This window comes from Trematosphaeria pertusa (assembly GCF_010094035.1).
Source record: "Trematosphaeria pertusa strain CBS 122368 unplaced genomic scaffold BU26scaffold_28, whole genome shotgun sequence".
NCBI classification, from domain to species: Eukaryota; Fungi; Ascomycota; class Dothideomycetes; order Pleosporales; family Trematosphaeriaceae; genus Trematosphaeria; species Trematosphaeria pertusa.
This window is the reverse complement of record NW_022987239.1, coordinates 194,222-220,223: the sequence shown is the minus strand read 5'-3', so window position 1 is coordinate 220,223 and position 26,002 is coordinate 194,222. Positions and strand designations below refer to the sequence as shown.

At 54.5% G+C, this 26,002-nt stretch overlaps 11 protein-coding genes across 11 annotated transcripts; 4 read left to right on the top strand and 7 right to left on the bottom strand.

Annotated features, from left to right (window-relative positions):
* Positions 1–617: 617 nt before the first annotated feature.
* On the bottom strand, positions 618–1,686 carry BU26DRAFT_525864 (uncharacterized protein). Its single transcript, XM_033830607.1, has 4 exons — positions 1,608–1,686; positions 1,479–1,512; positions 1,049–1,429; positions 618–870 (listed from the first exon to the last, which is right to left on the bottom strand). Exons 1-4 carry the CDS (start codon positions 1,625–1,627, stop codon positions 736–738), a joined length of 570 nt encoding a protein of 189 aa, XP_033675646.1. The 5' UTR covers positions 1,628–1,686; the 3' UTR covers positions 618–735.
* Positions 1,687–1,865: 179 nt separating this feature from the next.
* BU26DRAFT_470335 (imidazole glycerol phosphate synthase HisHF) lies at positions 1,866–3,704 on the top strand (the record flags this gene model as incomplete). The annotated part of the gene is made up of 3 exons (XM_033825339.1): positions 1,866–1,988; positions 2,055–3,500; positions 3,557–3,704. The coding sequence occupies 3 exons, from the start codon at positions 1,866–1,868 to the stop codon at positions 3,644–3,646; spliced, it is 1,659 nt and encodes a 552-aa protein (XP_033675645.1). The 3' UTR covers positions 3,647–3,704.
* Positions 3,350–5,316, bottom strand: BU26DRAFT_470334 (dimethyladenosine transferase). The gene is made up of 6 exons (XM_033825338.1): positions 5,043–5,316; positions 4,947–4,993; positions 4,831–4,900; positions 4,509–4,772; positions 3,557–4,450; positions 3,350–3,500 (listed from the first exon to the last, which is right to left on the bottom strand). The coding sequence occupies exons 1-5, from the start codon at positions 5,167–5,169 to the stop codon at positions 3,798–3,800; spliced, it is 1,161 nt and encodes a 386-aa protein (XP_033675644.1). The 5' UTR covers positions 5,170–5,316; the 3' UTR covers positions 3,350–3,500; positions 3,557–3,797.
* Positions 5,317–5,494: 178 nt separating this feature from the next.
* BU26DRAFT_525863 (AP endonuclease) lies at positions 5,495–8,040 on the top strand. The gene is made up of 4 exons (XM_033830606.1): positions 5,495–5,824; positions 5,875–6,426; positions 6,508–6,544; positions 6,690–8,040. Exons 1-4 carry the CDS (start codon positions 5,509–5,511, stop codon positions 7,684–7,686), a joined length of 1,902 nt encoding a protein of 633 aa, XP_033675643.1. The 5' UTR covers positions 5,495–5,508; the 3' UTR covers positions 7,687–8,040.
* An 86-nt stretch (positions 8,041–8,126) lies between these two features.
* BU26DRAFT_497618 (FAD/NAD(P)-binding domain-containing protein) lies at positions 8,127–10,240 on the bottom strand (the record flags this gene model as incomplete). The annotated part of the gene is made up of 3 exons (XM_033826298.1): positions 9,861–10,240; positions 8,386–9,730; positions 8,127–8,319 (listed from the first exon to the last, which is right to left on the bottom strand). Exons 1-3 carry the CDS (start codon positions 10,021–10,023, stop codon positions 8,127–8,129), a joined length of 1,701 nt encoding a protein of 566 aa, XP_033675642.1. The 5' UTR covers positions 10,024–10,240.
* Positions 10,241–11,056: 816 nt separating this feature from the next.
* Positions 11,057–13,279, bottom strand: BU26DRAFT_611505 (MFS general substrate transporter; the record flags this gene model as incomplete). The annotated part of the gene is made up of 6 exons (XM_033836069.1): positions 11,057–11,743; positions 11,795–11,943; positions 11,992–12,057; positions 12,120–12,517; positions 12,717–13,048; positions 13,102–13,279. 6 exons carry the CDS (start codon positions 13,277–13,279, stop codon positions 11,076–11,078), a joined length of 1,791 nt encoding a protein of 596 aa, XP_033675641.1. The 3' UTR covers positions 11,057–11,075.
* A 1,552-nt stretch (positions 13,280–14,831) lies between these two features.
* BU26DRAFT_203911 (plasma membrane ammonium transporter) lies at positions 14,832–16,077 on the bottom strand. Its single transcript, XM_033820570.1, has 4 exons — positions 15,684–16,077; positions 15,559–15,633; positions 15,132–15,510; positions 14,832–15,070 (listed from the first exon to the last, which is right to left on the bottom strand). The coding sequence occupies exons 1-4, from the start codon at positions 15,899–15,901 to the stop codon at positions 14,900–14,902; spliced, it is 843 nt and encodes a 280-aa protein (XP_033675640.1). The 5' UTR covers positions 15,902–16,077; the 3' UTR covers positions 14,832–14,899.
* Positions 16,078–17,294: 1,217 nt separating this feature from the next.
* BU26DRAFT_535790 (multicopper oxidase) lies at positions 17,295–19,597 on the bottom strand (the record flags this gene model as incomplete). Its single annotated transcript, XM_033831307.1, has 8 exons — positions 17,295–17,744; positions 17,831–17,927; positions 17,983–18,313; positions 18,366–18,724; positions 18,775–18,830; positions 18,879–18,959; positions 19,112–19,212; positions 19,264–19,597. The coding sequence occupies 8 exons, from the start codon at positions 19,595–19,597 to the stop codon at positions 17,295–17,297; spliced, it is 1,809 nt and encodes a 602-aa protein (XP_033675639.1).
* Positions 19,598–19,756: 159 nt separating this feature from the next.
* On the bottom strand, positions 19,757–20,323 carry BU26DRAFT_203895 (uncharacterized protein). Its single transcript, XM_033820569.1, has one exon. It carries the CDS (start codon positions 20,101–20,103, stop codon positions 19,795–19,797), a length of 309 nt encoding a protein of 102 aa, XP_033675638.1. The 5' UTR covers positions 20,104–20,323; the 3' UTR covers positions 19,757–19,794.
* Positions 20,324–22,934: 2,611 nt separating this feature from the next.
* On the top strand, positions 22,935–23,866 carry BU26DRAFT_525858 (uncharacterized protein). The gene is made up of 2 exons (XM_033830605.1): positions 22,935–23,283; positions 23,331–23,866. The coding sequence occupies exons 1-2, from the start codon at positions 23,168–23,170 to the stop codon at positions 23,599–23,601; spliced, it is 387 nt and encodes a 128-aa protein (XP_033675637.1). The 5' UTR covers positions 22,935–23,167; the 3' UTR covers positions 23,602–23,866.
* A 630-nt stretch (positions 23,867–24,496) lies between these two features.
* On the top strand, positions 24,497–25,834 carry BU26DRAFT_203806 (uncharacterized protein). Its single transcript, XM_033820568.1, has one exon. The coding sequence runs from the start codon at positions 24,758–24,760 to the stop codon at positions 25,742–25,744; it is 987 nt and encodes a 328-aa protein (XP_033675636.1). The 5' UTR covers positions 24,497–24,757; the 3' UTR covers positions 25,745–25,834.
* Positions 25,835–26,002: the final 168 nt, after the last annotated feature.

The window sequence follows — 26,002 nt, the reverse complement described above, 5'->3', positions numbered from 1 at the left end:
GGACAGGAAGGTACAGGAAGTGGTGATGCATTGAGTCACGAAAAGTCAAGCACCTTTAAACACAAAGAAAGATGTTGCCTTCAGGAGCTCCAGTACTCACCGGTAGTCGATGCGGGGTGGCACTCAGCCCCTTCTACCCCTCTGCAGCCACGTCTGGAGTTGAAGAAAAAGGAACATGGGTTGTATGCGGCATCGTTGGGCAAGCGAATCATGCTCTGAATGACGCTCTTGGCGATGCTCTTCCAAGGCCAATCAACCGACGCGGGCCACATTTTGCTGCAGCCTCGTAGTTCGTATTCGATACCGTTTTCGTAACGCAATGGTGCCACAGTCACGCGAAGCGTTTGCAGTCCGTATACGTGTGGCGGGTATCGTGGCGGTGCTACAGTGTGTCGGCGATTGCACGCGGTCCAACTGCCAACAACACCCTCTTAATGAAGATGCAGCGACTCAGCCTCTTTGATATCCCAGAACGGGAAGGAAGTTGCGGAGGAAAGGCGGTGAGCGGTGTCCAACCGTGAGCGCGTGGGGAGAGGAGAGCTGACAGTGAGCTACGATAGAAACGAGGAGCGAAAAGAAAGCTGAGATGGTAAGGCAGCAGCTGCAATATGCATCTACCGCCGAAAGATGTGTGATATGTTGCTCTATGTCGGATATCGTCGGGCAGAGTTGCAATCCCAACGCCATGAAATGCCTCCTATGAACGCCAGCCGATGCAAAATTGTACCTCCTCTTCTAGATCATGTCCAGTTCGAAATCGTCGAGCTTGTCGCGGTATTTCATGATGTTCCTCTTAATCTTCGAGGAGTCGACCCAGGTAACGTAGTCCTCCATCGACCGCGTCACCAAGTATGCTGGATCGGTAATAACCTAAACAGTTGATGGCATACATTAGTATACGTTTTATGGGTTTAAACAGGAGAATGCAAGGAGAGGAAGCAGAAACGATACCAAAGTGTCTCTTACGCGCCTTAGAGTGGCTGTCTAGGAGCACCCCGGCTAGCTTGTGACTGAGACGACTCTGGTATGTGCATCGCGATGTACGTACATCCGTTCCAACCCTCACATGCCCTTGTTCGACGAATTTAACCGCCGCCTGGACATGATCGGCCATACGTAGCTTCGTCATGACGACTGGCAATCTCCGTCTGCAGAACGCAGATACGGTAACCTTATGTTCTACGTCAGACAGCTTGCCCCTTCCACCGCCGCCAGTTCCCAGTATGCCCATCGAAAAGAGCTTCTCGAGCAAGAGGTCTTCGTGTTTTCGGCGGAACGCGTCGGAGGGGTCGAGAGCCGCGAGGCGGTGCGCGAGCTGCCTCAACGAGCCGCATAACCGACTGTACTTGTTGTAGTCGTCTGGCTTTTGGATCGCATAGCGCCGGACGATGGCTGCGTCGCGGTGGTCGTTGTCTGATTTCCAGGTGTACTACTTCATTAGCTACTTACTTGAAAACTGGTGCACGAATGGAACTTACAAGATCGACTTTCTTCAAGAGCTTCTGCTCATGGCTAATGCTGTCAGTATGAAGGCGAGCATTGGCTTGGGGAGGAACGGTGGGAGGAGACCGCTCACGACAACGTCCATACGCTCGGAGAGTACGTACTGTTTGAGTTTTCTCACCATCCTAGCGGTCAGAGAGAACAAATCGCTTTTGGGGCTAGAGGAGCGATGTTGCGGAGGCGTGAACGCTCATTTCGATGTTCTGCCCGAACTTTTCGATATCTCGGCAACACTAAACCCCTATTAGTTAGCGCCATGGCCCCTCCGATCGCGGGGCAGCTCCGAACCAAAAGTTATTTTGACTCAGTCGTCATGCCGTCAATCATCCCTCTCTGAGCTCCTGGCGATTGCACTTCCTGTCATGCCGACCGTTCACCTCCTCGACTACGTGGCGGGCAACGTCCGCTCGCTTGTCAATGCCATCGAGAAAGTCGGCTACACCGTCGAATGGGTCAAGTTACCCGCCGACGTGCCCTCCGCAGAAGTACGAGTTCCATGCCCGTCACGTATACACATCAATTGACATGCGCTGATACAGCCGCGCCCCTAGAAGCTCATCATTCCCGGCGTCGGCCACTTCGGCCACTGCTTAACGCAACTCGACAAAGCTGGCTACATCGAGCCGATACGAGCGCACATCGAAGCCGGGAAGCCATTTATGGGAATATGCGTCGGTCTGCAGGCGCTGTTTGAGGGCTCGGAAGAGGATCCAGAGGTCAAGGGACTGGGCCTGATTCCCGCACGGCTGAAGAAGTTCCAGGACGAAGATAAGAGTGTGCCGCATATTGGGTGGAATAACGCCAATACGTCGCGGACCGGCGAGGTCACGGATGAATCGCTCTACGGACTACGACCGAGCTCGAAATACTACTACGTGCACTCCTATGCGGCACCGTACACAGATGGTGAATTAGAGAAGGCTGGCTGGACAGTTGCTACTGCGCGGTACGGGAATGAAGAGTTCGTTGGAGCTGTGGCGCGAGACAACGTCTTCGCAACCCAATTCCACCCCGAGAAGAGCGGCGCTGCAGGCCTCAGAGTCATAAAAGCATTCCTCGATGGCACGAAGTCACAAAAGCTACCAGAGAAGCCACCCGCGTCGGCAACGAAAGAAGGCTTGACGCGCAGAGTCATCGCCTGCCTCGACGTCCGCACAAACGATCAAGGAGATCTCGTAGTAACAAAAGGCGACCAATACGACGTGCGAGAAAAAGACGGCGTCAGCACCGGCGGTGCAGTCCGCAATCTAGGCAAACCCGTCGACATGGCGAAAAAGTACTACGAGCAAGGCGCCGACGAAGTCACTTTCCTCAACATAACCTCCTTCCGCAACTGCCCCGTCGCCGACACGCCTATGCTCGAGATCCTCCGTCGAACAAGCGAAACCGTCTTCGTGCCCCTGACAATAGGCGGTGGAATAAGAGACACTGTAGACACGGACGGGACTAAGATCTCAGCACTGGATATTGCGACTATGTACTTCAAGTCTGGCGCCGACAAGGTATCCATTGGCTCTGATGCTGTCACCGCTGCGGAGGAATACTACGCGAGAGGCAAGAAACTCACCGGGGCCACTGCTATCGAAACTATCTCCGCCGCCTATGGCAACCAAGCGGTGGTCATCAGCGTCGACCCCCGCCGCGTCTACGTCCATTCACCTTCCTCCACGCCACACCATACTATCCGTACCAAAACCCCAGGCCCCAACGGCGAAGAATACTGCTGGTACCAATGCACTATCAAAGGCGGGCGCGAGGGCCGTGACTTTGATGTAAGGCAGCTGGTCACAGCCGTGGAGGCCATGGGCGCGGGAGAGATCTTGCTGAACTGCATAGACAAGGATGGGACGAATAGCGGATTTGATCTCGAGCTTATCAACGATGTGAAGGAAGCGATTAAGATCCCGGTTATCGCGAGTAGTGGCGCGGGGAATCCGGGGCATTTTAATGAAGTGTTTGCGCAGACGAGGACGGATGCCGCGTTGGGGGCTGGCATGGTGAGTGTACACCGTCCGACTGTGTAAAAGAATATGTTACTAACGGGCTGTCGCAGTTCCACAGAGGAGAGTACACGGTCAAACAGGTTAAGGAGTATCTACAAGAGAAGGGACAGCTGGTGCGACAATTCGAAGAGGCCATATAAAAGACCTCGTGAAAGCTCGATTCTAGCATAATCTTGATATCCCGTAGAACGCCGTGTTAGATGCTTTTTGGTATCTGTCTACCCATGCATGCTGCTCGTTAGACGCCACCAACTCCGTGAAATGCTCCCATCCTGTTCCTCGCCTCTTGCTTCAGCTGAAATGCAAACCCGCGCTGTTGAACGCAGCCAACAGGCTCAAAAAGTCGTTTTCGTCGCACAACCGCGCACGTTTATCCGCCAGCTGCGTATCGTCCTCGAGAACCTTCCTTATCTTCTCTTTGACCAGCTGCGTAACTCTCCCCCTGTTCTTCTTCCCCGCGCCCTTTGTCCGTTTCGTCGCCTGCTTGAAGAAATCGGGTACTTCGTCGTCTGGGTCTTCAGGGTCGCTGAAACCGTTCCACTCGTCCTCTTCGTCTTTCTGATCTACAGACATGTCCAGGTCCATACCGTCCGCCTCCGCTCCGTCCAGTGGCGAATCATCAACCGGGATATCATTCTGCGCACACCATAACTTGTAATTGCCGGCTAGCATATCCACGACAGCGGTGGTGCCCAAAAAGCTCGCTCGTAGTGTCTTGTTCTTGCGGACAAAACATATCCTTAACAGGCCGTCCCACTCCTCGTATGCGATCTGCGGACGTGGATGCTTTGGTTCTATGCGGACGACGTTGGACTCGACCTGGGGAGGCGGGTTGAAGTTGTTCTTGCCGACCTTCATGATATGCGAGACTTTGGCCCAGAATTGAACGTTGACGGAGAGGCGCGAGTATAGTTTGTCGCCCGGTTTGGCGAAGAGGCGCATTGCTGTGAGAGCGTATGTTAGCACAGCGAGAGCGTTGTGGATGGGAGGGAAATGACGAACCGAATTCGCGCTGGAACATGAGTATGCATGTCCGCGGCGGTGTAGGTAGAGAAAGCAGTTTGAAGACGAGCGGCGAGCTGATCTGGTAAGGGGTGTTGCTGATGCAGACGTCGAAGTACGGAAGCTCCGTTTTTATGACATCTCCGAGCATGACTTTCAGCCGCTTTCCTTCCGGTGTGCCTTGTACGCGCTTTGTGAGTTCGGCGGCCATTCTCGGATCCATCTCGACTGCTGTAACTGATTTGGCTTTTCGGAGGATTAAAACTAGGGGCAGAAAGTCAGCATAGCTCGTCAAGATACGGATGGGCATTCGGAGACTTGCCTGTAAGGTTACCGGTACCGGGACCGACTTCGAGCACTTGGTCCGATTGCTTGAGTTTCGCCTTCTCAACCTACAAACGTCAATAAATAGTTTTAGCCATGACTGATATAACTTACAATTGCACTTGCAATCCCTGGGTTTTTGAGAACGTGCTGACCGAGATCTGTGCAACTCTCAGCGGATGCCCTAAGCACATCACCCAATATGCTCGCCTTTATTCATTCGAAATATGTTGGTCGCGGCGGAAGACGCCCCATTCGCTGTAGCAGTCTTTCCCGAGGGCTTCGTGTACGGACTGGAATCGGCAGCACCATGCCGTTTCCTCTTCTCTTTCGGCATTGTGACGGTAGGGTGGGAGAGCTCGGGGCTCGGATGATGATGCGAAGGAGGTATGCGCTCTAAGCCGTGGAGGATGCGATTGTGCGATTCAGATTCAAATTCTGCGTCGGGGAGAACGAGCAAGGCGTGGTTTGCGGCGTGGTCCTCAGGAACGTTTGAAGTGGAAGCGGGATGGAACTCTTGGCGCTGGAAAATTATTGTGGGGCTCAGATAAGATAAGATCGGATCAATCTCGGGGATGGGCTAGCGGGCGCACGTGAGTCGGCGTCAGCGTCTGACGCGTAGCGAGAGGGCTTCGACATCTTGCACAGCTCAAGAACTTATGCGATACTACACTGGATGAAGCGCTCTAGGAGCTTGATTTCTTTTGCATTAATCGGCTCTTCTCGTTCTTTCCCTGGTCTGCAATTGGTTTCGAGCCGCAACTCCTCTCCCGCGCTTTGCAGTCCCGCGCAATCGTCATCGAAAGCGCGTCTTCGGGCGCTTCACTGCTGTCGTGCCGACGAACTCAATTACTTTTGGACTTCCTCGTACGGCTTCACCAAGCAGGACAGAGCCCCCGGCGACCTTGTTAGCCCGACGCCACGTCCACTACCACTTCGCCCATCCTTGAAGCCTGCAGCGCCCCTCCAATTGCAAAACCCCAGTGGTAAAGGTACAACCTACCTTCACCCTAACTTATGTAATCTCACTCACCTGCAGCAGGTCCTCCCCTCTCGTTACCTGCGCACGTATACACTCTTCTCTCCTTCCACGCTCGACCGTACACCCTCCTCGCTTCTTCTCCCACCCTCACTCCAGCGATAGCCATAATGGCGCGAAACCTTACCGAGGCTTTGTCGGATTCGTCGCTATCACCTCCTCCTGACGACCTCATGGCGCCCGCAGTAGCAGCTGAGACCAAGACCGATCTTTCCGTCAAGATCGTCGCCAATGGAAAGAAACGCAAGGCCGAGACCACAGTCAAGGCCACTAAGCGAGCACGGAAGGCCACTGTCGAGGAGCATGCCAATGGCAATTCCGATGCCGAAGCTGGCGCTGAGGAGGGTAAGCGCCCCAAGCGACCCCGCAAAAAGATGAAGGTCGAGGAGGACTCCGTCGAGGAAGAGGTCAAGATTGCCGAAGGTGAGGACGGGGCGGAGGCCAAAGTCAAGCAGAAGCGGCAGCGAAAGAAGAAAGTGGAGGATATACCGCCGCTGGAGGAACGCACGGCTGACAGCAAGCTGCGTGTTGGTGCACATGTTAGCATCGCTGGAGGTTCGTGATTCCCATGTCCCCGTACCCCACGCCCACCTAGGAAAGACAATGGCTAACGCGGAACGGCCGGGCGTAAACTAGGCGTGCACAACTCGATCGCCAATTTCTTGCATATTGGGTAGGTCGACTTCTCTGATTTGATTGCAGCATGGAGGCGTACGACCGTTCCAGGAGACCATGATCACTGTTACGCTCTAATTGAGTGTTAAGCTGCTCCCTCAGTATCTCGTACGCTCCATCCAAGCCCTGCTAATTTGGTATAGCGCAAACGCTTTCGCACTCTTCCTGAAGAATCAACGCAAGTGGGACAATCCAGTCCTCGACCCTGACCATGCGACGCTCTTCATTGACGGATGTCAAAAGCATGGCATCCACCCTGGCGAATGCTGTGTTCCGCACGGGTCATACTTGGTCAATCTTGCTCATCCGGACGAGGATAGGAAGAAACAAGCATACGACTCCTTCTACGACGACCTGACGCGCTGCCACAAGCTCGGCATCAAGCTATACAACTTCCACCCGGGCAATGCGAACGCCACCACCCGTGAAGGCGGTATCAAGCTCATCGCTGAAGCCATCAACAAGGCCCACAAGGATCCGGAGACCGGCGAGGTCATCACTCTGCTAGAGACTATGGCCTCGCTCGGCAACACCATCGGCGGCACCTTCAAGGACATTGCCGACATCATCGAGCTCGTCGAGAACAAGGACCGCGTCGGCGTATGCCTAGACACTTGCCACATCTTCGCAGCAGGCTACGACCTGCGAACTCCTAAGGCCTACGCTGAGACAATGAAAAAGTTCGACGAAATCATCGGCCTAGAGTACCTCAAAGCCTTCCACATCAACGACAGCAAAGCCCCCCTCGCCTCCTACCGCGACCTCCACGCCCGTATCGGCACCGGCTACCTCGGGCTGCGCGCCTTCCACAACATCGTCAACGACGAGCGCCTGCACGGGCTGCCCATGGTGCTCGAGACGCCGATTGATGTCACTGACGAGAACGGCAAGAAGGTCGAGGACAAGTCAATATGGGCGCGCGAGATCAAGATGCTAGAGAAGCTTGTTGGTATGGACGTGAAGAGCCAGGAGTTCAAGAAATGGGAGACGGACCTGGCCGCGGAGGGCGCGAGCGAGCGCAAACGTATTGGTGATCAGGTCAAGCGGAAGGCGGAGAAGGACTCTACGCCCAAGAAGAAGCGGGGCAAGAAGATGAAGGTTGAGAGTGAGGATGAGGCCGAGGAGGACGCCGAGGAGTAGTGGCGGGTCGGGTGGACGACAAAATGGGCGGATGTACGAATAGCTGAGCTTATCTGGACGGATATCGAGACGGTCGTGCGTTCGGGGCAGGCATTGGCAGCCGACTAAGAAGCGCTCTTTCTCGGCTCCAGCGCGCTCGCGGATACATCGATTGCCCTGTTTTCCATGGGCCATCTGGCGTGGCTTTTTCATCTACAAGCGAGAATATGGTTCAGGCGGTATTTATCCATTCAGGTTTTGGGCATGCATATCATTATGGGATATAGCATCGGCATCAGCATCGACATCAGCGTGGTACCAAATCCCTCTAGCTGCATAGCTAGTAAGAATTTCTGCGACTGAAACTGATTCAGGGATCAGAATCTAGCCTTTACGGAAGATCCACATCTTACGTTTATTCCTTCTACATACTTGTCTACAAAATCTACCTCTCCCCCTGCTCAAAGCATAGCCCTCACCTGCCCCGCCGCCTCATCGTCGGCAACAACCTCCCACCCCTTCCACCCCACCATCTTTTCCCGACACTCCGCCTCGTACGCGTTGATCCCGCCAATGTAGTTCTGGTTCTCAGCTTTCTTGCCCGGAACGTTTGCTGTTTGCCACCAGCTGTTTGTATAAGGGTACAGTGTATTCCTTTTCCGTATTAGAACCTCGTGCTCCAGAGGGGGAAAGAGAAGTGCAGGAAGATGTCGGACTTACTCAACCATAGCATTTATCGCCGTTTTCCACTCCAGCTCGGCATCACGCGTCGGCTCGATGGATTTCGCGCCCTGCGCGCGCAGAGACTGTATCATGTCGCAGACGAGGGAGGTCTGGCACTCCAGAATCGTGGGCCCGTTCGACAGCGCCGTCGGCGCCTGCGGCGAATACACCATCCACGCATTCGGGAACCCGTGCATCATCATCCCCAGATACGTCTTCACGCCGTCCCTCCACACCTCCTTGATATCCACGCCGTCTTTGTTCTTCAGCCCCATGTGCGTCAGCGACCCGGTGAACGAATCGAAGCCTGTCGCGCAGATTATCACGTCGAAGGGCCGGTCTTGCGCCTCGTTCCCGAGCTTGATCCCGCGCTCGGTGAAGCGCTCGATGGGGTGCGCGGAGGCGTTGATGTCGACGACGGAGATGTTGGCCTGGTTCAGCACGTCGTAGTAGTCGTGCTCGAGCGGGCAGCGCTTGGTGCCGAAGAAATACGGCATGGCGTCTGGAGCAATGAGTTTCTGTTTCTCGGCATCCGTTAGGCGTTGTCGGACCTTGGTTTTCCAGAAGTCGTAGATGATTTTGTTGGACTCGCGGTCCAGCAGCACGTCGTTGTAGTTGCGGAGCAGGAATTGAAAGCCCCCGGCCTTCCAGATGGAATTGAGATAGGCCTCGCGCTCGGAGGGCGAAGCAGAGAGAACACTCTTGTCGAGCCGCGGCGCGGGGAATCCGACCGCTGAATTACGGCCAGCGGCGAACAAGGCTGGGTAATAGGCGCGGAAGTGGTCCTGTTCTTCTGCTGTCCAGGCTCGCTGGCCCATGGGCAGGCAGTACGACGGCCGGCGAAGCAGGACGGTGAGATGCTCCGCCTCCTTCCCCAATTCCTGGACGATTTGTACGGACGTCGCACCAGCCCCGATCAGAGCGACCCTCTTCCCCCTCACGCTCGTCCCCTCCTCCCACGCCCCCGAATGACACACCAACCCCCTGTACTTCTCCAGCCCCTCCCACTCCGGCAAATGCGTCCGATGCAGTAGCCCCGTGCACAGGACCAGCCATCTGGCTCGCGCTCGCAGCCCGTTCTCCGTGCTGACTTCCCACTGGCTTTTCTTCTCGTTCCATTCGCAGCTGTTCACTTTGGCGTTGAACGACACGTCTTTGCGCAGCCCGAGCACGCGGTCTGCGTGCGCCATGTAGCGCCGTAGCTCGCGGTGGTCGGGGAAGCGCTGCGAGAAGTTGAAGGTCGAGTACACGGCGGGGATGTTGAGCTGGTAGAAGGGCGTTTCTGAGTCGACGCGCGCGCCGGGGTAGCGGTTCCAGTACCAGACGCCGCCGAAGTCAGACGCTGCGGTTTAGTATCAGCATGGCTGTATCTGGCGATGGGATTTGGGAAAGGGGAGCCGATGTTGGGGAAAAAGCAGTCGAAAGGCGAAGAGGGTTGAAGGAAGACAGGGGGGTTTGAAGGAAAGACAGACCCGCTTCGAAGACATGGCATTTCAGTCCATCCTCGCGCAGCCGATGCAGATTCGCTATCCCTGAGAAACCGGCGCCTATGATGATGACGTCGTATTCTTGGACCGGGTGGCCTTCTGCTGTGGTGCCGTTTACGTCGGTCTTGGGGACTGGTATAGAAGCCATGCTGGTATTCTGTAGGCCTCAACAACTAGGCGTCGTCGCCGTCTGATACTACGCGGCTTGGGCGACGAGTAGAATCAAGAGAGAGAACGCAAACAACGATACAAAGAAAGCGCAGATGCCAACGAACCAGAACAGACCAGACGCAAGGGACGAAGTCCGTTATATCAAGCCGTCGTTTCCGTCTCAGCCACCAACAGACAAGACAATCCCTCCCTTCATTGCATCATCCACACCGGGGCCTCGACTCTCGATATATACCATACCTCTCCGGAGCTATGCAGGGCTCGCTTAGCTCCATCCGCGCAACCCTTCCCAGTTTACAATCAAGCCCAAGCGTACGGCGTCCCAGCCGAGCGTTCGCCTAAGCCAAAGCAAGCTAGCACACCGCGCAAGCTACCTGGTCGATCGCGTTGGTGCTGACTGTGATGTGGGGAATAGGGCTGCGGGTGCGGGGCAGGGCTTAGGCCGAGGTAGATGCATCGCGACAACTGCGTGCGAGGAACGAAGTCCGCGAAGGGGAGCGGTAATGCGGTGGTGTGGTTGAATCGTGTAGGCGATGTCGAAATTTGGTGATACGGGTTGGGGTGCGCGTGGCGCGCTTGGGGGCCACGTGGTGGCATGGGTGCAAGTGTACGAGGTGAGCACTACTGTACAGTACCTGGTAGCGGGTGTTGGGTAATATCGACGGAAAGGCATCCAATATCTGGTATGCGATGTTGCTAGATCTTCGTTGGCGCCGAGTGTTAAATGCGACTCGGCTCCATGAGCCAAGAGGCGAAGGCATGAACACTGGACTCGTAGTATCAGGAGTCAGCAACGCATTTTAAGAACAGTCTCTGTAATCTGTCTCACTTCCTTGGCAAGTGTCTTGGAGTCACGATTCTTCGATGATTCATTCCGTCATAGTACGTAAAGCCACTCTTAGAGGCCTTCAACATGTGAAGCTCACGTCGATTTGACTCTGTAAACCCCGTCCTGGCGGCCCTCAACCGCCTTTGACTACATTTGCTAACATGAATTCTTCAGGTCTATACGAAGCACAATCCCCCAAATCAAGCAGCGCCAGCCATCTTCTTCTCCTCGAGCGCCTTGCGATCCTGCTGCTGCACTGCAACCGTCCTCTTCGTATACTTCCTCGAGTCAACAGATGGAATGAAGAACGCTGCAATAACACCGCACAAGCCGAATGCCAGCGCGACTTGGTACGCGAGATGTGCGCCGGTTAGGTAGGCCTGCTTGTTCCCCAGAGCGGCAGCGGCTTGAATCGCGGGAGTAATGCCTGGTACGGCTTTGTATGCTGCCGCGGTACCGGCTTTGGCTGCGGCGGTGAGTTTTGCGAGGGTAGCGGCGGGGAGATTGAAGGTCTCGACGTTGGCGCGGACGGCTGCGGGCAGGGCTTGCGCGTACTTGTTGTTCGTTACGTTGCTAAAAATGGCGGTTGCGACGGCGCCGGCGAGAAGTCGAGAAGTTCCCGCTAGGCCTGCAGCCGTGCCTATGTCCTCTTGGTAGACAATCCCAAATCCAACCAGCACCATGCCATTTAGTAGGTTTATGGAGGTTGTTAGCGACACTAGAAAGGTGAGAATGATGGACTTGACGGGGTTGTCTATGGTGGCCGTAGCCAAGGCGCCGACGCAGGCAGTTTGAAGAGCCACAGCCCCAGTGACCTGCCAGCGCTGGTGCCCGATCTTTTTGGAAAAGGCGACAACGAAACCACCAACTAGGCGCGATTAGTTATGCGGAAAAGATAGGGGGTTAGGGTTGGACGTACTGACGGAGCCCAAGGGCAAGACTTCGGCATAGAGACCTTTGGAGATCTCGTCAGTGGCGTAGAGGAGCTGGCTAAGTCGATTCCAGAGCGTTGCATTGGAGTAGTACTGCATTCCGCCGATAGCCATGACGAACATTGGAACAGTGAAGCTGTAATGATCAGCATATGACGTGTTCTTAAAGGTTTAAGTTACTCACTGTCGCGTGGCCCTAAACAGACGAGGCGGGAAGAGAGGTTCCTTAAGCGGTGCATATCTCTCGTAGCTAGAGAACATCAGTGCGGGATCCTTTCGGGGCGGAAGGAAAGGGGGGCGGATCTGACTTACAAGCCCAGTCCAACCAGCGTCATGAAACCAACAATAAGAGGACCAAGTGTAGTCGCGCTAGTCCAGGGGTAGAGGCTGCCGCCCCAGCTGACGCCCACAATAAAAAGCGTGCACCCAGCGACGAAGAGGAACAGGCCAACCCAGTCAAACTCTCGCAGCAATTGGCTTCTCGATTTTCCGTGTTCCGCCTGCTTCTCCCTGAAGGAAGGCGGGTTGTAGAAGAACCAGAGAAGGATCAGGTTGATGGCCTGGAAGCCGATCATGCAGTAATAGGCAATGCGCCAGTTAAACGTGTATTTGATGATCACCCAGGTGACCAGAGGCATGATCTGAGCAATAACGGATGAAGCGTCGAAAAGGCCGATGGTGACATGCCTGTACCGGTTGGGCACGATTTCCTTGTATGAGTTAGCAGCTGGCCACCTTGGAGGTGCACTCTTAAGTGTCGAATTCTCCGGTTGTGACGAGGTTGCGTAACGGCCACCTTGGAGGCATCCGCAGATGCTTACAATGGTACGTAAAGTTACCTTTACAAGCATGTACCGCGAGCTCTTCAATCCGGAGAATTCTCTGCCGCAAGAGGTGCATGCTACTTACCTGAACAGCACCAAAGGACATCTCAAGGAAACCGGATCCCGCACCGAAGATGGCCCCACCTGCAATCATTTGTTCGATGCTCTGTCCTGTTGCCGAGATAATGCTCCCGATGATCAAGGTAGAAGCACCCGCAAGGAAGAAATACCGGCGACCGAAGATGTCGGACAACCGGCCGCCGATCGTGACGAACATGGCTCCGCCCAAATTCCACGAGATGGTAATCCATGTATACCTAGGGTCGGGACCAAGGTCGGCGTTGATATAGCTAAGGATTGCGGGTGGAATCAAGAGCGTGAACAGATATGCATTGTAGCACATGCCCATGGAAATAGCTTCATTCTACATTAGTAGCAATTCGTGACTGCGTCGGCCACGGGGCGCTTACCAGCCATGGTACTCCTCCACGTCATTCCGACTTCTTCTCCAGTGGTCTGAAGATGCTGAACTATCTCTTCATTCGCGCTGTCGACATGTTTCAAATGGACACTGTGATCGGACTCCGGCGCACTTTCGATCGCGTCGACATGCGATATGGAGGTCTTATCGTTGTCCATGTTGGCCATATTGAAAGATACGAGGAAATGATCCAGACAGAAGCCGACAAGAGGACACCTGGTGCTCAAGTCGTGGGATCATGATCCTATAAGTATTCCAGCTGTCTGGTCCCAACCCCGGGCTCCCCGAGGTCCTCCATCTCGACTACACAAGACGGGATGCGCTATCCTGCAAACGAGGGGTTCGCGTATGCTCGGAGCCGGGCTCAAGGCTGGAGATGTGCGCTGGGTTGCTGCTTGAGGTATAGCGTATTGTGGAGCGGTGCGGGGGCTAGCTGTGAAGGGTGCATGGCGTCTTGGCGAGGTGCTTGGATGCGGAAAATGAGAACCGCACAGGTTGCACCACCGCGGATGGGTTGTCGACCTTCTATCCATCAAAAGGTCCGGCCATCTAACAAGCTCCTTTCAGAGGCTTGGGAATGGCGAAGGAGACGCCGAGAGGGCTGAAATCTAGCAGCCAACTGCGGATGCCGGCGTACAGCAATTCACAGTTCAAGCGCAGCATCGTGGAAGAACGTGGCAGCTGCACGTAATCCGTTACCATGGCCGCGGGATTTCCATTCCTGGATGATCACCGTTAGATGGCTGGAACAGATTTCGGGATGAAAACGTGGCACGTGGAATTTTGGTGATGGAATGTCGCGATCTCATTCCTGCAGCGAGGCGGAAGATGCATTTCCGCACTACTACAATGCTAAGGCCTCAACCTATTCCTCACTTTCATCAGAATCTATCTCAAGCCAGATCACCCGCCGAGAAACAAAAACCGGCAATGTTTGGCAACATTTCTCTCAGCTTGGGCTGTCATTACTTGTCCCGTCGTGGAGTCCGCATAATCTCGAGTATCCTTGGGCGTCTCCAGGCCTCTCCCTAGGCCTAAAGCCAGCACCACTATATACAACCCTAAGGTAGGGCGCCTAATCTTCAGTCGCCTACTACCTGCTACTAAAACCGAAGTCCTGGTGATGATCAATCGACACATCCACAGCAGGCACCTTCTCACACAACGTAAAGTAACACTCCAAATCGAGCACCTAGTCGCTCTTTCTGAACGGACTTGAAACCCTACTGATCGCAGTGTTGGCAAAAGGTTGCCTCGACATGACCGACCCTATCTTGCGGTAGGGAGTTCTTTGAAGAGCTCACTGCACAGTTCACTAAACGTCATATGGTATGCACCTGCGAAGGCCTCCAGGGTGGCTGTTACTCGGGTCGCTGTATCCGGAGAATTCGTACCGCGAGAGCCTGCGCCACTTCCGAACGCTCTTCTGCTACTTAGATAGCGGATTCCTGGATAGGGTCGCTGTTGGATCAATACCAAGACAAACCGCTTATAAAAGACCAAGAGGAAGCTGCAGTAGAGCCATTAGATTAAACGAGTTGGGCGGATATTCGGACTGGCGGCTCGCATCCAAAACTTCAAATCCCGCTCCATGGATCACCGATTCCGAAAGCCTGGTCCACGTTTCCGCACGCTTGCCAACATGCCGGTGACCCGGCTAGGAAACGAAGTGTATTGATTATCACCACTGCTCCTTATTTTACGATGTCTCGACTCCTTCGGCGACTCCGCGGCTAGCCATCGGCAAGTCTGTGCCTTATATCCGCCTTACAATTAGTCAGTCACCTCTAGTCCTTCTTCTCGTTCTCCATAGCCGCCAGCTCGACATCCGTCCTCCTCCAGTAATGACTAAGATCCCCGACCGGCAGGTTGACAGACCAGCGCATTTCCGCAGCCATCTGGACGAAGATCATGTACCACCCTAAGACTGCCACTATAAACAGCAAAGCGCCGCCACCCTGTCGAAGTCGTTAGCCCCTCTCCAACCGCGACCTTTCGTCAATGAGAGAGTGTACGTACCTTCTGAAGTCTCTGTGCTTCCTTGACATTACCCGTGCTCAGCTTCCAGTAAGCTCCACTCAATACCCACGCCCCAATCGTCACGAATCCGAAGATCCCAGCGAAGACCGCGTTTATCCTCAACGTAAACACCCAGAATGTACCCAACGCGAAGCCCCACACGAGCAGATACAGCGCAATAACGGCGTTCATTTCCTTCCCCATGGCGCCGCCTTCATATGCAGTCGCAAGCCCAAGGGAGGGCAGCTGGAGCATGCCGAACGAGAGCCAGAAGACGCAGAAGAGACCGCACACCATCATTGGAAAGAATTGCGACTGAATCCATAGGAATATGGTGCTGAGAAGCAGGAGGACAGGGCCGGTGAAGAAGAATATGCCGCTGTCGATGGTTCAGCAAGAAAGACCCTGAATTTGGCGGGACACTCACACGACAGCCGGCAACCCCGAAGCACCTCCCCATCCCATCATAACCATGCTGAATGTAAACGTCGAGATCACGAAGCTACCTGATGATCAGTATCACTCCACTGAATAGCGGCCGGTCAATCGTACCCAAGGAAGCCGAGCGGCGTCGCATTCGCAAACCTCGCAGCATGATCAACCGCATGCGGGATCTTCGGCGCCAGATACAACTTCTCGAAGAGCTCCGGCGTCATCGAAATATTCGTCGTCGTATGCGCGAGCCCGGGCTGCTTCGCGATGTGATCCGGTCCACTTCCATTCACCTCCCGAATCGTCGAGGGCTCCGGATCAACCGTTGCAGTCGCCATTTCGCGTACACCGTACAGCCCAATCCAAGAACAGAAGCCGGCAGTAAGATTTCGCAATCACGCACGCTCTCTCCACCAAGGCACGGATAGTCGCAGTTCCGAGTCCGTGCAGTCCGTGCAGTCCGGTTATTCAAGTTTCCTCTGCTGTAAGTCGTAGTCGGGAGCAACAACGCAGCAAGAGATTGCAGCTGCATCTACGCCCCAGGGGAGCCCTCACCTTATACTTCTCCAACAGGCGGCCCCAGCTGCAGTCCAGAATCCTCCAAGCAGCGGGGTAGTACGCAGTAAGCTCGTCTGAGCTATATCCACGACCTCTAATCCTCGTCGACCCCCGCATCCTCCATCCACCGCCATGGCAATCCCTCCCATTCGCTCGCGAACACCCGCCATGAACGCCCAATCACCTCCCGTCCCGTCTGAATGGTCGGATGTATTGGCTGCACACGCAACAGCCTTGTCGCATTCGCCCTTCAGGGAACAGAGCGCTCTAGGCAAGACTCGTCCTGCCGCAGGAGTGACTCTGCACAGAACCGAATCCAGGGTGGTCGCAGGTGAGGTGGTGCGGTGGAGGTGTGAGTTCCCCGCTCGAACGCCCAGGACAAACGCGATGTCGGCAATTCAGGCACGCGCGCTGATTGGTTGCGCGTGTGCATGTGCACACCGTATTCTGACGCCCGCACTCGAATGCGGAGGGTAAGCCGTGGATTTCTGCGGATGCGGTTGCACGTGCAGTGGGGCGGTTGCTGACCTCTATCGTAGAAGCATGTATTGCTGAAATAGTCACTGTATTGACTGCAGAGGGTCGAACAACCTGACATGATGCCCTAGCGCTCTCAGCGGTTAACGAGTCTCTGTGTGTCGCCAGGAAGCTGTATGCAGACATGATGGTCTTCTTTGTTTTAATATATTCTGATCGGCTTGTATGACCCTGGACTAAGGGTCACGTGACACCCTGTGGGGAGGCTTCCATGCATTTGACAAGCGGCTATGAATCGCTCCCTAGCATCCGAGGGCCCTGCATTAAACATCTGAACAATCAGATCGCTAGTGCATTACTAAGGACAAATAAGGATTGTATAGACTAAAGAGCATCCAAAATTACTGGGGTGGTGAAGCGGCTGGTGTATACATAATACAGGTGCTTGATTAAAACCAAAGGAAACGAGGGAAACATGTTTAACTATCGACAGTCAAAGCGAAGCTGAGAGAGTGACTAGGAGCGAAAGGAATGACCGAAACAAAAGAAAGAATCCAATTATATACCGACAGAAGCCTCACCCCATCGTACACTCGCGTATTCGCCACCATCGCAGCACCACGAACAGCCATCCGGCGATAAAAGCTCAAGTCTGGTATACTTACCCGTCGGCTAGCCCACTTGCTTTGCACTCCTTTAGATCTCCGCTCCAAGTCCCCCAACAACCGGCGGCCACCTCTTCTTCAACCCCGAATCATCCTGCGGATACACAGGCTTATTTTGCTGATAGTTCTTCCAGTTCTGGCACGTGTTGTACCACTCGCTATTGCGCTGCGGGAGCGCAATCTCGCTCTTCCTCTCCAGGAACTGCACGCTGAGGCCCATGGCGACGTGGAACGCGATGTGGCAGTGCATGAGCCAGGCGCCCGGATTGTCCGTCGGGTACGCGATGACGAGCCAGCCGCCGCCGCGGATGTGCGTGACGTCGCGGCGCGGCGGGTTCGTAAATTGCAGTTGGGCGAGGTTGGCGTCGACGTCGAATTGCCCGCTGCCGCTGCCGAGCAGGTACATGTCGTGGCCGTGCAGGTGGATTGGGTGCGCGATGGGTGGGGCACCCGCGGCTTGTTGGATTACCCAGTAGGTCCACTGTTGGTGGTTAGTATTGAGGCTGGAGGAGGTTGTGCGTGTGTTTGGTGGGGCCTCGGGGGGTGGATGGGCGCGCAATAGCTTACCGCTGCGTTAGGAGCGACTTCCACGACGTTGTAGGAGGCCGGGTAGCTGGTGTTTTTCTCCGCGACGTACTGCACGGTGGGTTTTGCCGGGTCGATGCTGCGCAAAGGTCAGTCCTTGCCGTGGGTATGTAAGAGAATTGGCCAGTACATACATCATCGAAGTCCCATTGATAGTCCACAGAATCAAGCTTTGGTTATTTGACTGCACCGGTCCGAATCCGATAGGCAGATCCTGAGCCTGGGTAGCAAATGTGTTACTAGGCACATTCTTCGCGATTTTGGGTGTCGAGACGGGATCGCTGCAGCTCGCCGGAGGGTTCGGCCAAGCGTTGGTGGTTGGGTCCGCGACAGTGGTGCCCTCGTAGGTGAAGATTGCTTTCCCCTGGCCGTTGCTGGTACTCTGGCAGTTTGGTTCAGCGGTTGCGCGGAACCAGTAGTTGCCGGAGGTCTGGTTGGCATTGATGATGATGTCGTAGCGCTGGCCTGAAAGATATCAGTCATGAAGGTGATGTGGGAGAGGTAAAGGGTGACGAACCAATGCCCACGATGAGATAGTTGGTCGTGAACGGAACGATAGGGACGAAGTCATTAGCGATGACGGTGAATGGGTGGCCGTCGAGGGAGACGCGGAGGGCGGCATCAAGAGCTGTGTTAACAAGGCGGAGACGGTGGGTCTTGCCTTTCTTCAGAGTCACCTTGTTGTAAGAGCCGGTGGTGCCCTGGGCGTTCTTGTTTGTGCCGTTGATGAGAATGTTGTCGCTAGTGGGTGGTGCTCCACCTAGGCCAAAATTGAAGGCGCGAGCAGCAGCCTGGTAGGAAGTGATGTAGTACCAGTCCTGGAGCGTATACGTGCCGAGGTCGATGTCGTAGTTTGCCGTAGCTGGGCCATTGATGCTAGCCGAGCATTAGTGATAAGGCTTCTAGAGGATCTGAACTGCACTCACATGATCGTACCGATGACACCGTCACCGTACTGAGCACTGAAGTGAGAGTGATACCACTAGCTTGGTTAGCTGGGATGTTGCAAGTGCAAGGGAAGGGAGCCTACGGAGGTGCCGTATTCGGTGGCCTTGAATTGATAGCTCTTTGCATCGCCGGGAGCGAGAGCGCATTCAGTGATACCGTTGACCTTGGGATAAGTTAGCGGTATCATTCGTGGGTGAATACGCAACGAAGCCTGATTTTAGCTCAATGAAACTCTCCACAAGCCAACTATATGGTCTGTAAAAGGGAACACGATGGGCCCAAGGCAAGACCAAGATGTAGCAGAAGGTTACTTACGCCGTCCTGGATGTTGGAGTTCAACATGCGGACTCCATGCCAGTGGATAGAAGTGCCGTTGTGTTGCAGCATGTTGCGAATAGTCACCCTAATAGTGTCGCCTTATACTACGTCAGGGAGAGAACACCTCAATATAACTTCAGAACACTCACCCCAGTTGGCGATAATAGTCGGTCCAGGCATCTTGCCATTGATGAGCATGCAGACGCGTGCGCCATTGCCATCCGGGTTGCAGGTAGTGTTGGTGATGCTGAAGTCGTATACGACGGTACGGCCGGTATTAGGCCATTTCGAATACATGTCGGTGTTGGCGTCGAAGCCGGGGAGCCAGCAGTTACGGCTCGTCGGACCATTGACGCACGACTGGCGCTTTTCGAGGGCATCAGCGGGAGTGATACCCAAGGGCTCGGCTTTGAGGGCTGCTCCACTGACGAGGGGAGCGGAAAGCCCAAGGAGGGTGACACCAAAGGCAAGGAAAGACTTCATAGTAGAAATGAAGGTAGTAAAAGATACTAGAAGTAAGGATAGACGAGAGATTGAAAGGAGAGGAGACTGCTGGACTTCGGTCGATGCTGGAAAGCCACTCTGGAGACCTGAAGATGGATGATAGCAGCCTTTTATATTCGCTCCTGACAGGCTAAACATCTACTTCAGGAAGAACTCCGGTGGTCCCCCAGAGGGATTCACCCTGCTACATGCTGCGGCAGAGCTAGAGGGGCGCCTTCGTGCCGCTTCTTTGCCGCTGAGGACTCCTGGTTTCGATTCGGCTGTAAATACGAGTGTCTGTTCCTAGCAGAGCCACCCGGTGGAGATTTGAGGATCATGGGATGGCTTGAGGTGTGAGAAAGTAGAAGGGTCAGGGAGAAGGCTTGCAGTAGTGTACCGTTTTGCGCTATTGAATGCGGTCTCTGCATGCAGATGAGCAGAGCCGACTTGACTCCTGGGTCAGGGAGGGCTATTAGGAGGGGCGGCGAGCTTCTTTGACTGGCCATTACATTCTATCCGGCGCAGTTTCTGGTGTGGGAGCTTAGATCCGGACGTCTTCGGACGGTTCGGCGGTGGATTACTCTTCGCCTTCGCATTCTCATAGCGAGTGGGTCACTAGTAACTGCGATGCCAAGTCCATGGATCCCTAGGTCAGAAAAGTTCCTAAATATAAGCTTACAGACCTATCTGCAGTATCTGATAGGCGCCAGAAGGCGTATCTTGCAGTTGCCGCGACTGGTCTGCCACTGGCAAATGACCCGCTGCCGCTTGCTCGAGCGAGGCTTAGTCGACGGAACTGTCACGGACCTGTCAGGGCAGTCACACCGGAGGTTGAAGCGCCTGGAACTGCGTGTGACCAGGACCAGGTTGACGGGATAGTGGGGTATTGACTTCAAGCCATGAACCTGGGAACAGCGTCGCTTCAGCTGCGTGACGCTCATTGAGCTAAGGGGTCGTCAAATGCGGCAACGGCCGTACCGGGTAACCGCGTGGCGAACCGTGCCGATAGTCAGGTGGACATGGGTGAAGAGCCGTGGCTAACTTGTAGAAGGTCGGAGATAATAGCGGAGGTATCAAGCGCAGCCAGGAAACCGGACCTGGGAGATGGAGCACCGGCATATTTCGTGTAAAGATAGATCCGAACGGTTGGTGTGACAGTGCGCAAATGCCATGATGACGAGTAATGGGTAAGTCGAAGGAGGTCATGCCGCTCATCCATTGGCCAAATGTGGCTATGGTCCCTGAATATCGTTCTTGCCGTACCTCTACAGGAGAGAAGCATGCCGCCGTGCGAGGTTGCGCTGTACCTGCGTCTGTCATCCACGTTCGGCTACTGAGCCGCCGCGTCGCAGCCTCCGCATTCTCCGGAGATCCTATACACAGCATTAGGTCAACTCGACGCACCTCACACTGTTGGAGCGGAGGGTGCGATAAGGCAAAAACGCTGTGATTCGAGGACCTACCCCAATGCGGATGGGAAATTCCGTGTGCTAATGGCGGCTGCAGAAGGCCTCAAACTCTCAGACCTAGTTGACGACCTCTCGAAGCATCACGTCAACCCGATGCCACGTGTTGCTAAATTCGTTCCATGTCCGAGCTGGCGCCCTGGTCTCTAGGTCAGGCTGCCGAAAGTATCCTGATCGAGTTAGAAAACCTTCCATTCTGCAATAAAAGGGTGTGATATAGGCAGAGTTGATAGTAGCACAGCAGGTTACTATAACCTGGACGGTGGTGCGCAGTCCCCAGTGCATCTTCGGAGCCACTTTGTCCGTGCGGAACACGAGCAGGCGTGGAGTTTCATGTAAATGCATTCAGTACGTGCGTAGTACTTCGAGGTTCAGGACCCAGTCGTCCTTGCGCTGTTCGCAGCAACCCCCAAAAGGTGGCCAATGTGGCCATTTTCTAAGATTCTCAACCACTTACATTAATCGGTGGTGCGAGGTAAGAGTAAAAGGCATTGCATAGGCGCCGAAAATCATGGGTCCGGGGTTCAGCTGAAAGTCGGAGAGGGTCGCGGACCAAATATGTACTAGCGCGATTCGTCACCGAAGGATCACTCTAATCGAATGCGGCCCGGAGCGTGATCGTCGAACTACCCACGAACATGCGCCTAGGACGCCTCTTTCAGCCACACAGATTCAAACCTTGCAATGTCCACGAGGGTGGCTACAGCGAGGTGATCCGCCGTGGAACCGACGCATCCACGAGGCGGCAAAGCTAGAAAATGCCTGCTCTAGCCTAAGGCTTCGTAGGCAGGGCGATCGTACGATCGTCGTGTGGCTTTGATGTGCTGCTCCACAGTATCACGGGAGATATATCAGATCGGGGACTTAGTGAGATGGAAGTACTGCGTTCACATCAGCTTTGGTGGTACCGACCCCTGGACCCCACTTACCACAGTCGCCACTCCTTGTCCTTCTCGTAACCTTCCGCACGTCACCCGATACGGTCCCAATACGGTGCAAGGTCTCCTTCTCAAATGTCTTATCTTACCGTCAACCGACGGGCTATCCCGAATTCCTGGATCAATGGAGCACACCTCGCCTGCAGTCTGAGTGGACCTGCGGCGGAGGATTAGAGTTGGGTTGCTGCACGCCGAGCTCGTTTGTACGCCGAATGACTGCTGATCTTTGTCCGGAACTAGTACTCCGCGGGGCCCCTTTTCGATAGTCCCATACGGGAATGACTGCGGTACCGGGACGAGCCTCGCGCGGTTAGTGATCTTTCGGCTCCTCTAGAATCCGCCGCTACAAATAATCGAATCCTGGAGCATACGCAGACCAATTCCCGGGCCTACGGTATCGCAACATTGACTGCACGGGCTCATCCAAATGCAAGCAGTGACTCGGCAGTTGCACTCATTAGCATAGGGCGTTAGGCCCGCAGCGGTAGCGCGAGCTGAACAAGTCCCGTCAGCGATTATTACGCAAGGCAGACTCAGGTACTTACTAGAAGCTAGACATGGGTTGCAACACAGGCACGAGTGAGGTGCCTCCTAAGCCGCGCGCCCCATGCGCAGGAACACTCCTTCGAATTCGGATGAGGAAAGAGGCTTGTAGTGCATCTGGCCCCAACCGGGTAGAGAACATAGGCGCTGCAACTCCGATTCGAACATGGTGCAGATGTGTTTTTCCCCCTAAAAGGTGCTTTTGCTGCTGCCTGAGTTCTCGTGTTGGCGACAGCCGAAAGATGGGGACAGGTTGGGCAAAAGGACATCGCATCTGCAGGTGACTTCAGGCTCATGCTGAGATAGCAGTGCGCAGTGGGCATAGTGCCATTAGAACCCTCATACCACATAGGGGGATCCGGATTGGCCAGGTGCCCCATTCTCTTTCACGTTCAAATTCTTGTCGTAGGCCGGGACGAGAGCAAATGCGGGAACGGGAGGGGCATCGAGAGTTCCCACATGGGCCCAGCGTGCCACTCAGTCACTCTCAGCGGCGCTTTCGGGGGCTCGAAGGCCCGAACTTCCGTGGAGTGGCTGCGCTCGCGTGTAGTCGATGTTAGCGTCGATGGCGGGCTTTGGGTTGGCTAAGCGTTGCCTGAAACCTACGCCACCTCTCGTATTCCATGTCGAATGTGGAAGCTCAAGATGCAGGAACTCCAACAGGAGTGTGGGTCATGGGGCTTTTCGAAGAACGGGAAATCGGCGACGAGTACAATGCGCAGCTTTGCGGAACCACGCGGCATGTTAGCCTGAAGTCTGCAAGGGGACTCCGGACCTACCACCTAGCCGACTCCGAGTAGAGCTGACCATTGAGCAGGGAGACAGGCAGCTCGAATTGAGGAGGCGAGGATTGCTGGCGGCAGTTGGACCTCGAATACCAAAAGAGGTCTCATGCTTCCGCGGAGCTTGCAGATGTGGGAACGGGGTTGTGTACTATAAGGAGATACTATCGCGCATCATGTATATTTTTCGACTGTCCTTTCTGGTTGGGGAGGTGGATAGGGTCGGCAGCTGGCGGTATCGTCTGTGCAGGAGGAGATGGAACGTAAAACAGTAAGGGTGATAACGTAGAAATGGAGAGATGAACGAGCCCACGCGATGGGCTGCTCTGTTTTTATACTTCAGTATAATTCAAGTGAAGCCCGCAAACCTTCTCATAAGCCCGCATTGAGAAATACTGCCTCAGGTGAGCCCACCTCGGCATGATGGCGAGGTGTAGTTAACGGCAAGACTACTCTTCGTAACACATATTGGCCTTTTGCCCCCGGGAAGGGGGTTCCGAGATGAATTACGGTCGCATTTGATGAAAGCGGCATTTGGGGGGGTGAAGTTGATAAGTCGAGATGTTTCGAGCTGAACCTAGTGGCAACTATCGTGACGCCTGTCCCGAAAAGGAATAGTGCCTTATGTAATCGGGTTTCAACCTGCCACAGTGTGCAGTTTCCGTGACGATAAAGCTCCCACTTCGCACCCACTCCATATCACGCCTATCCTAGATATGCCCCTTCATTAAAGCCCTCAACTTCGGAAAGACGCTCTTCTACTGAGTACTTCACTAGCGTTTCTCAGGTTGGCCCAGGTCGAGACGTCTCACCGACGCGCTCCAACAGAAGCTATGCTCCCTCAATAGCGCCACTACAGCCATGAGCTAGGACTTCAACTGGATCTCTGCATCAAAACGTTCGCGGGCTACTTCGTTTCCATGCGTTACTCACTAATGTTAGATCTTTCAGGTCTCGGAGCAGGATCGGGAAGGCTCCAACGTGCCAAGAGAACCCTACCCTCATTTATCTTTGCCTCGAAGCGCCCGCTGGGACTATGTAGCTTACGTCTCTTAACGAGGGTACATTCGAAAGCCATTGCCATTGTCATTGACAACGATTTCTCGGCGCCGCATCGAATGGCGGGTCTGGATCTTGCACAGCAGAAGGACAGATGGCATCTCCAACCTTCATGAGAAATGCGGGGTCGTGTTCAGGCACCCAATTGCATGATTTTCATCATCACCTCGTTCCTCGCAGTGTTTCACATTCGACCAATTGGTGGTCAGCTACGGAAAGGCCAAGCCGAGGCTTAGCCTTCAGGATTGCACGCCTCGCCGCACAGCTAGGCAGCATTCTTTCATATCTCGGGGCCCAAGGCCGCAGGTCACAGGTCACTTTCACGCAGCCCTCTCGAAGCGATCTTTCTTTCATTCCAAGATTGCTGGTCGCATGTTCTTTCATCTCCTCCATCTTTACGATAACATGAATTTCTCAACACGAGCCCTCCCGTATAAATCCCACCCGTTGTACAAACTGCGGATTGCGACATTGATCACGGCAGTTGTGGGCTCCTTCCTCAATATCTTTGCCATATTGGGTCTTATTTACAACGATTCTGACAGAATCCCCTACTTTTTGTTTAGCTTCGTGCTCCTCTTCATTTCCCTCACATTCGTCCTACACGATTTGAACACCTATGCCGCCTCCAGAGCCTCGAACGGCCCAGCCCAAGCCCATGGCAGTAAAAGTGCCCCGGAACCGCAATTACAGCCTCGCCCTGCGGAAGACCCGGAGTGGCCATCGAAGCGCCTGGTCATCACCGACCTTGTTCTAGCTATTCTCCTTCAATGGCTATTTTGGGTGGCTTTCTTTGCGATCGTCAGTGGCTACCACCGATATTATCGCTCCGGCTCCGAGACGATCGAAGCGTACGCGAACTTGGCGAACTTTGCGGCTAGTATCGAGCACGCCATCGCCTTCTGGAAAGAACTGCTTGCGAGGAAGAGGGCTGCGTGGCAACGGGACGCCGAGGCGAGGCCCTGTGAGGGCTGCGGTCACGTCAACCATGCCGCGACAGAAGCATCTCAATCAGCCGCGGCAACTGCACCAGCGCATGGTGAAGTCGGATTAGCAGGACCATCGTTCTTGGGACACTTCGGCAAGGGAAATATCACACTTCCGAAGTGGGCAAGAGGGCCCAATGCTGGTCCATACAAGGATGAGGAGAGGGATATCGAGAACGAAGCTGCGGAAGCAACGGCTGACGAGCCCTTGTTGGTCACGCCGGATGAAAGCACAGCGGAGGCTGGTGGACCATCCGGGAGTAGCCAGGGGTATGGAACACTCGACCAGAGTGTTGAGAGTGTGGGAAGTGTGCCGGAGACTGTTGTCAGGAAGAAAGACAAAGGGAAGAAGAGACAAATTGAGGTTGAGTAGACGTGTTGGCGATCGGGTTGTCGTGTATGAGCTGCGCGCACTCGGACTTCTCGAAAAAGGCACATCTTATTGCCTTTGGTCCAGCTTCTGACTTTTTCGAAACATACGACGTCCGAAGTCTACTTCCTGTGCGGAGGCCAGATAGCTCATCTCCCCTCGTAGCTCTTGTGCTAGATTGTCTCATCTTGAACCCTCTATATGTGACACCTCTTTCGAGTATTTTGGCGTTATAACGAATTCATCTCTAAGGCCCCTATG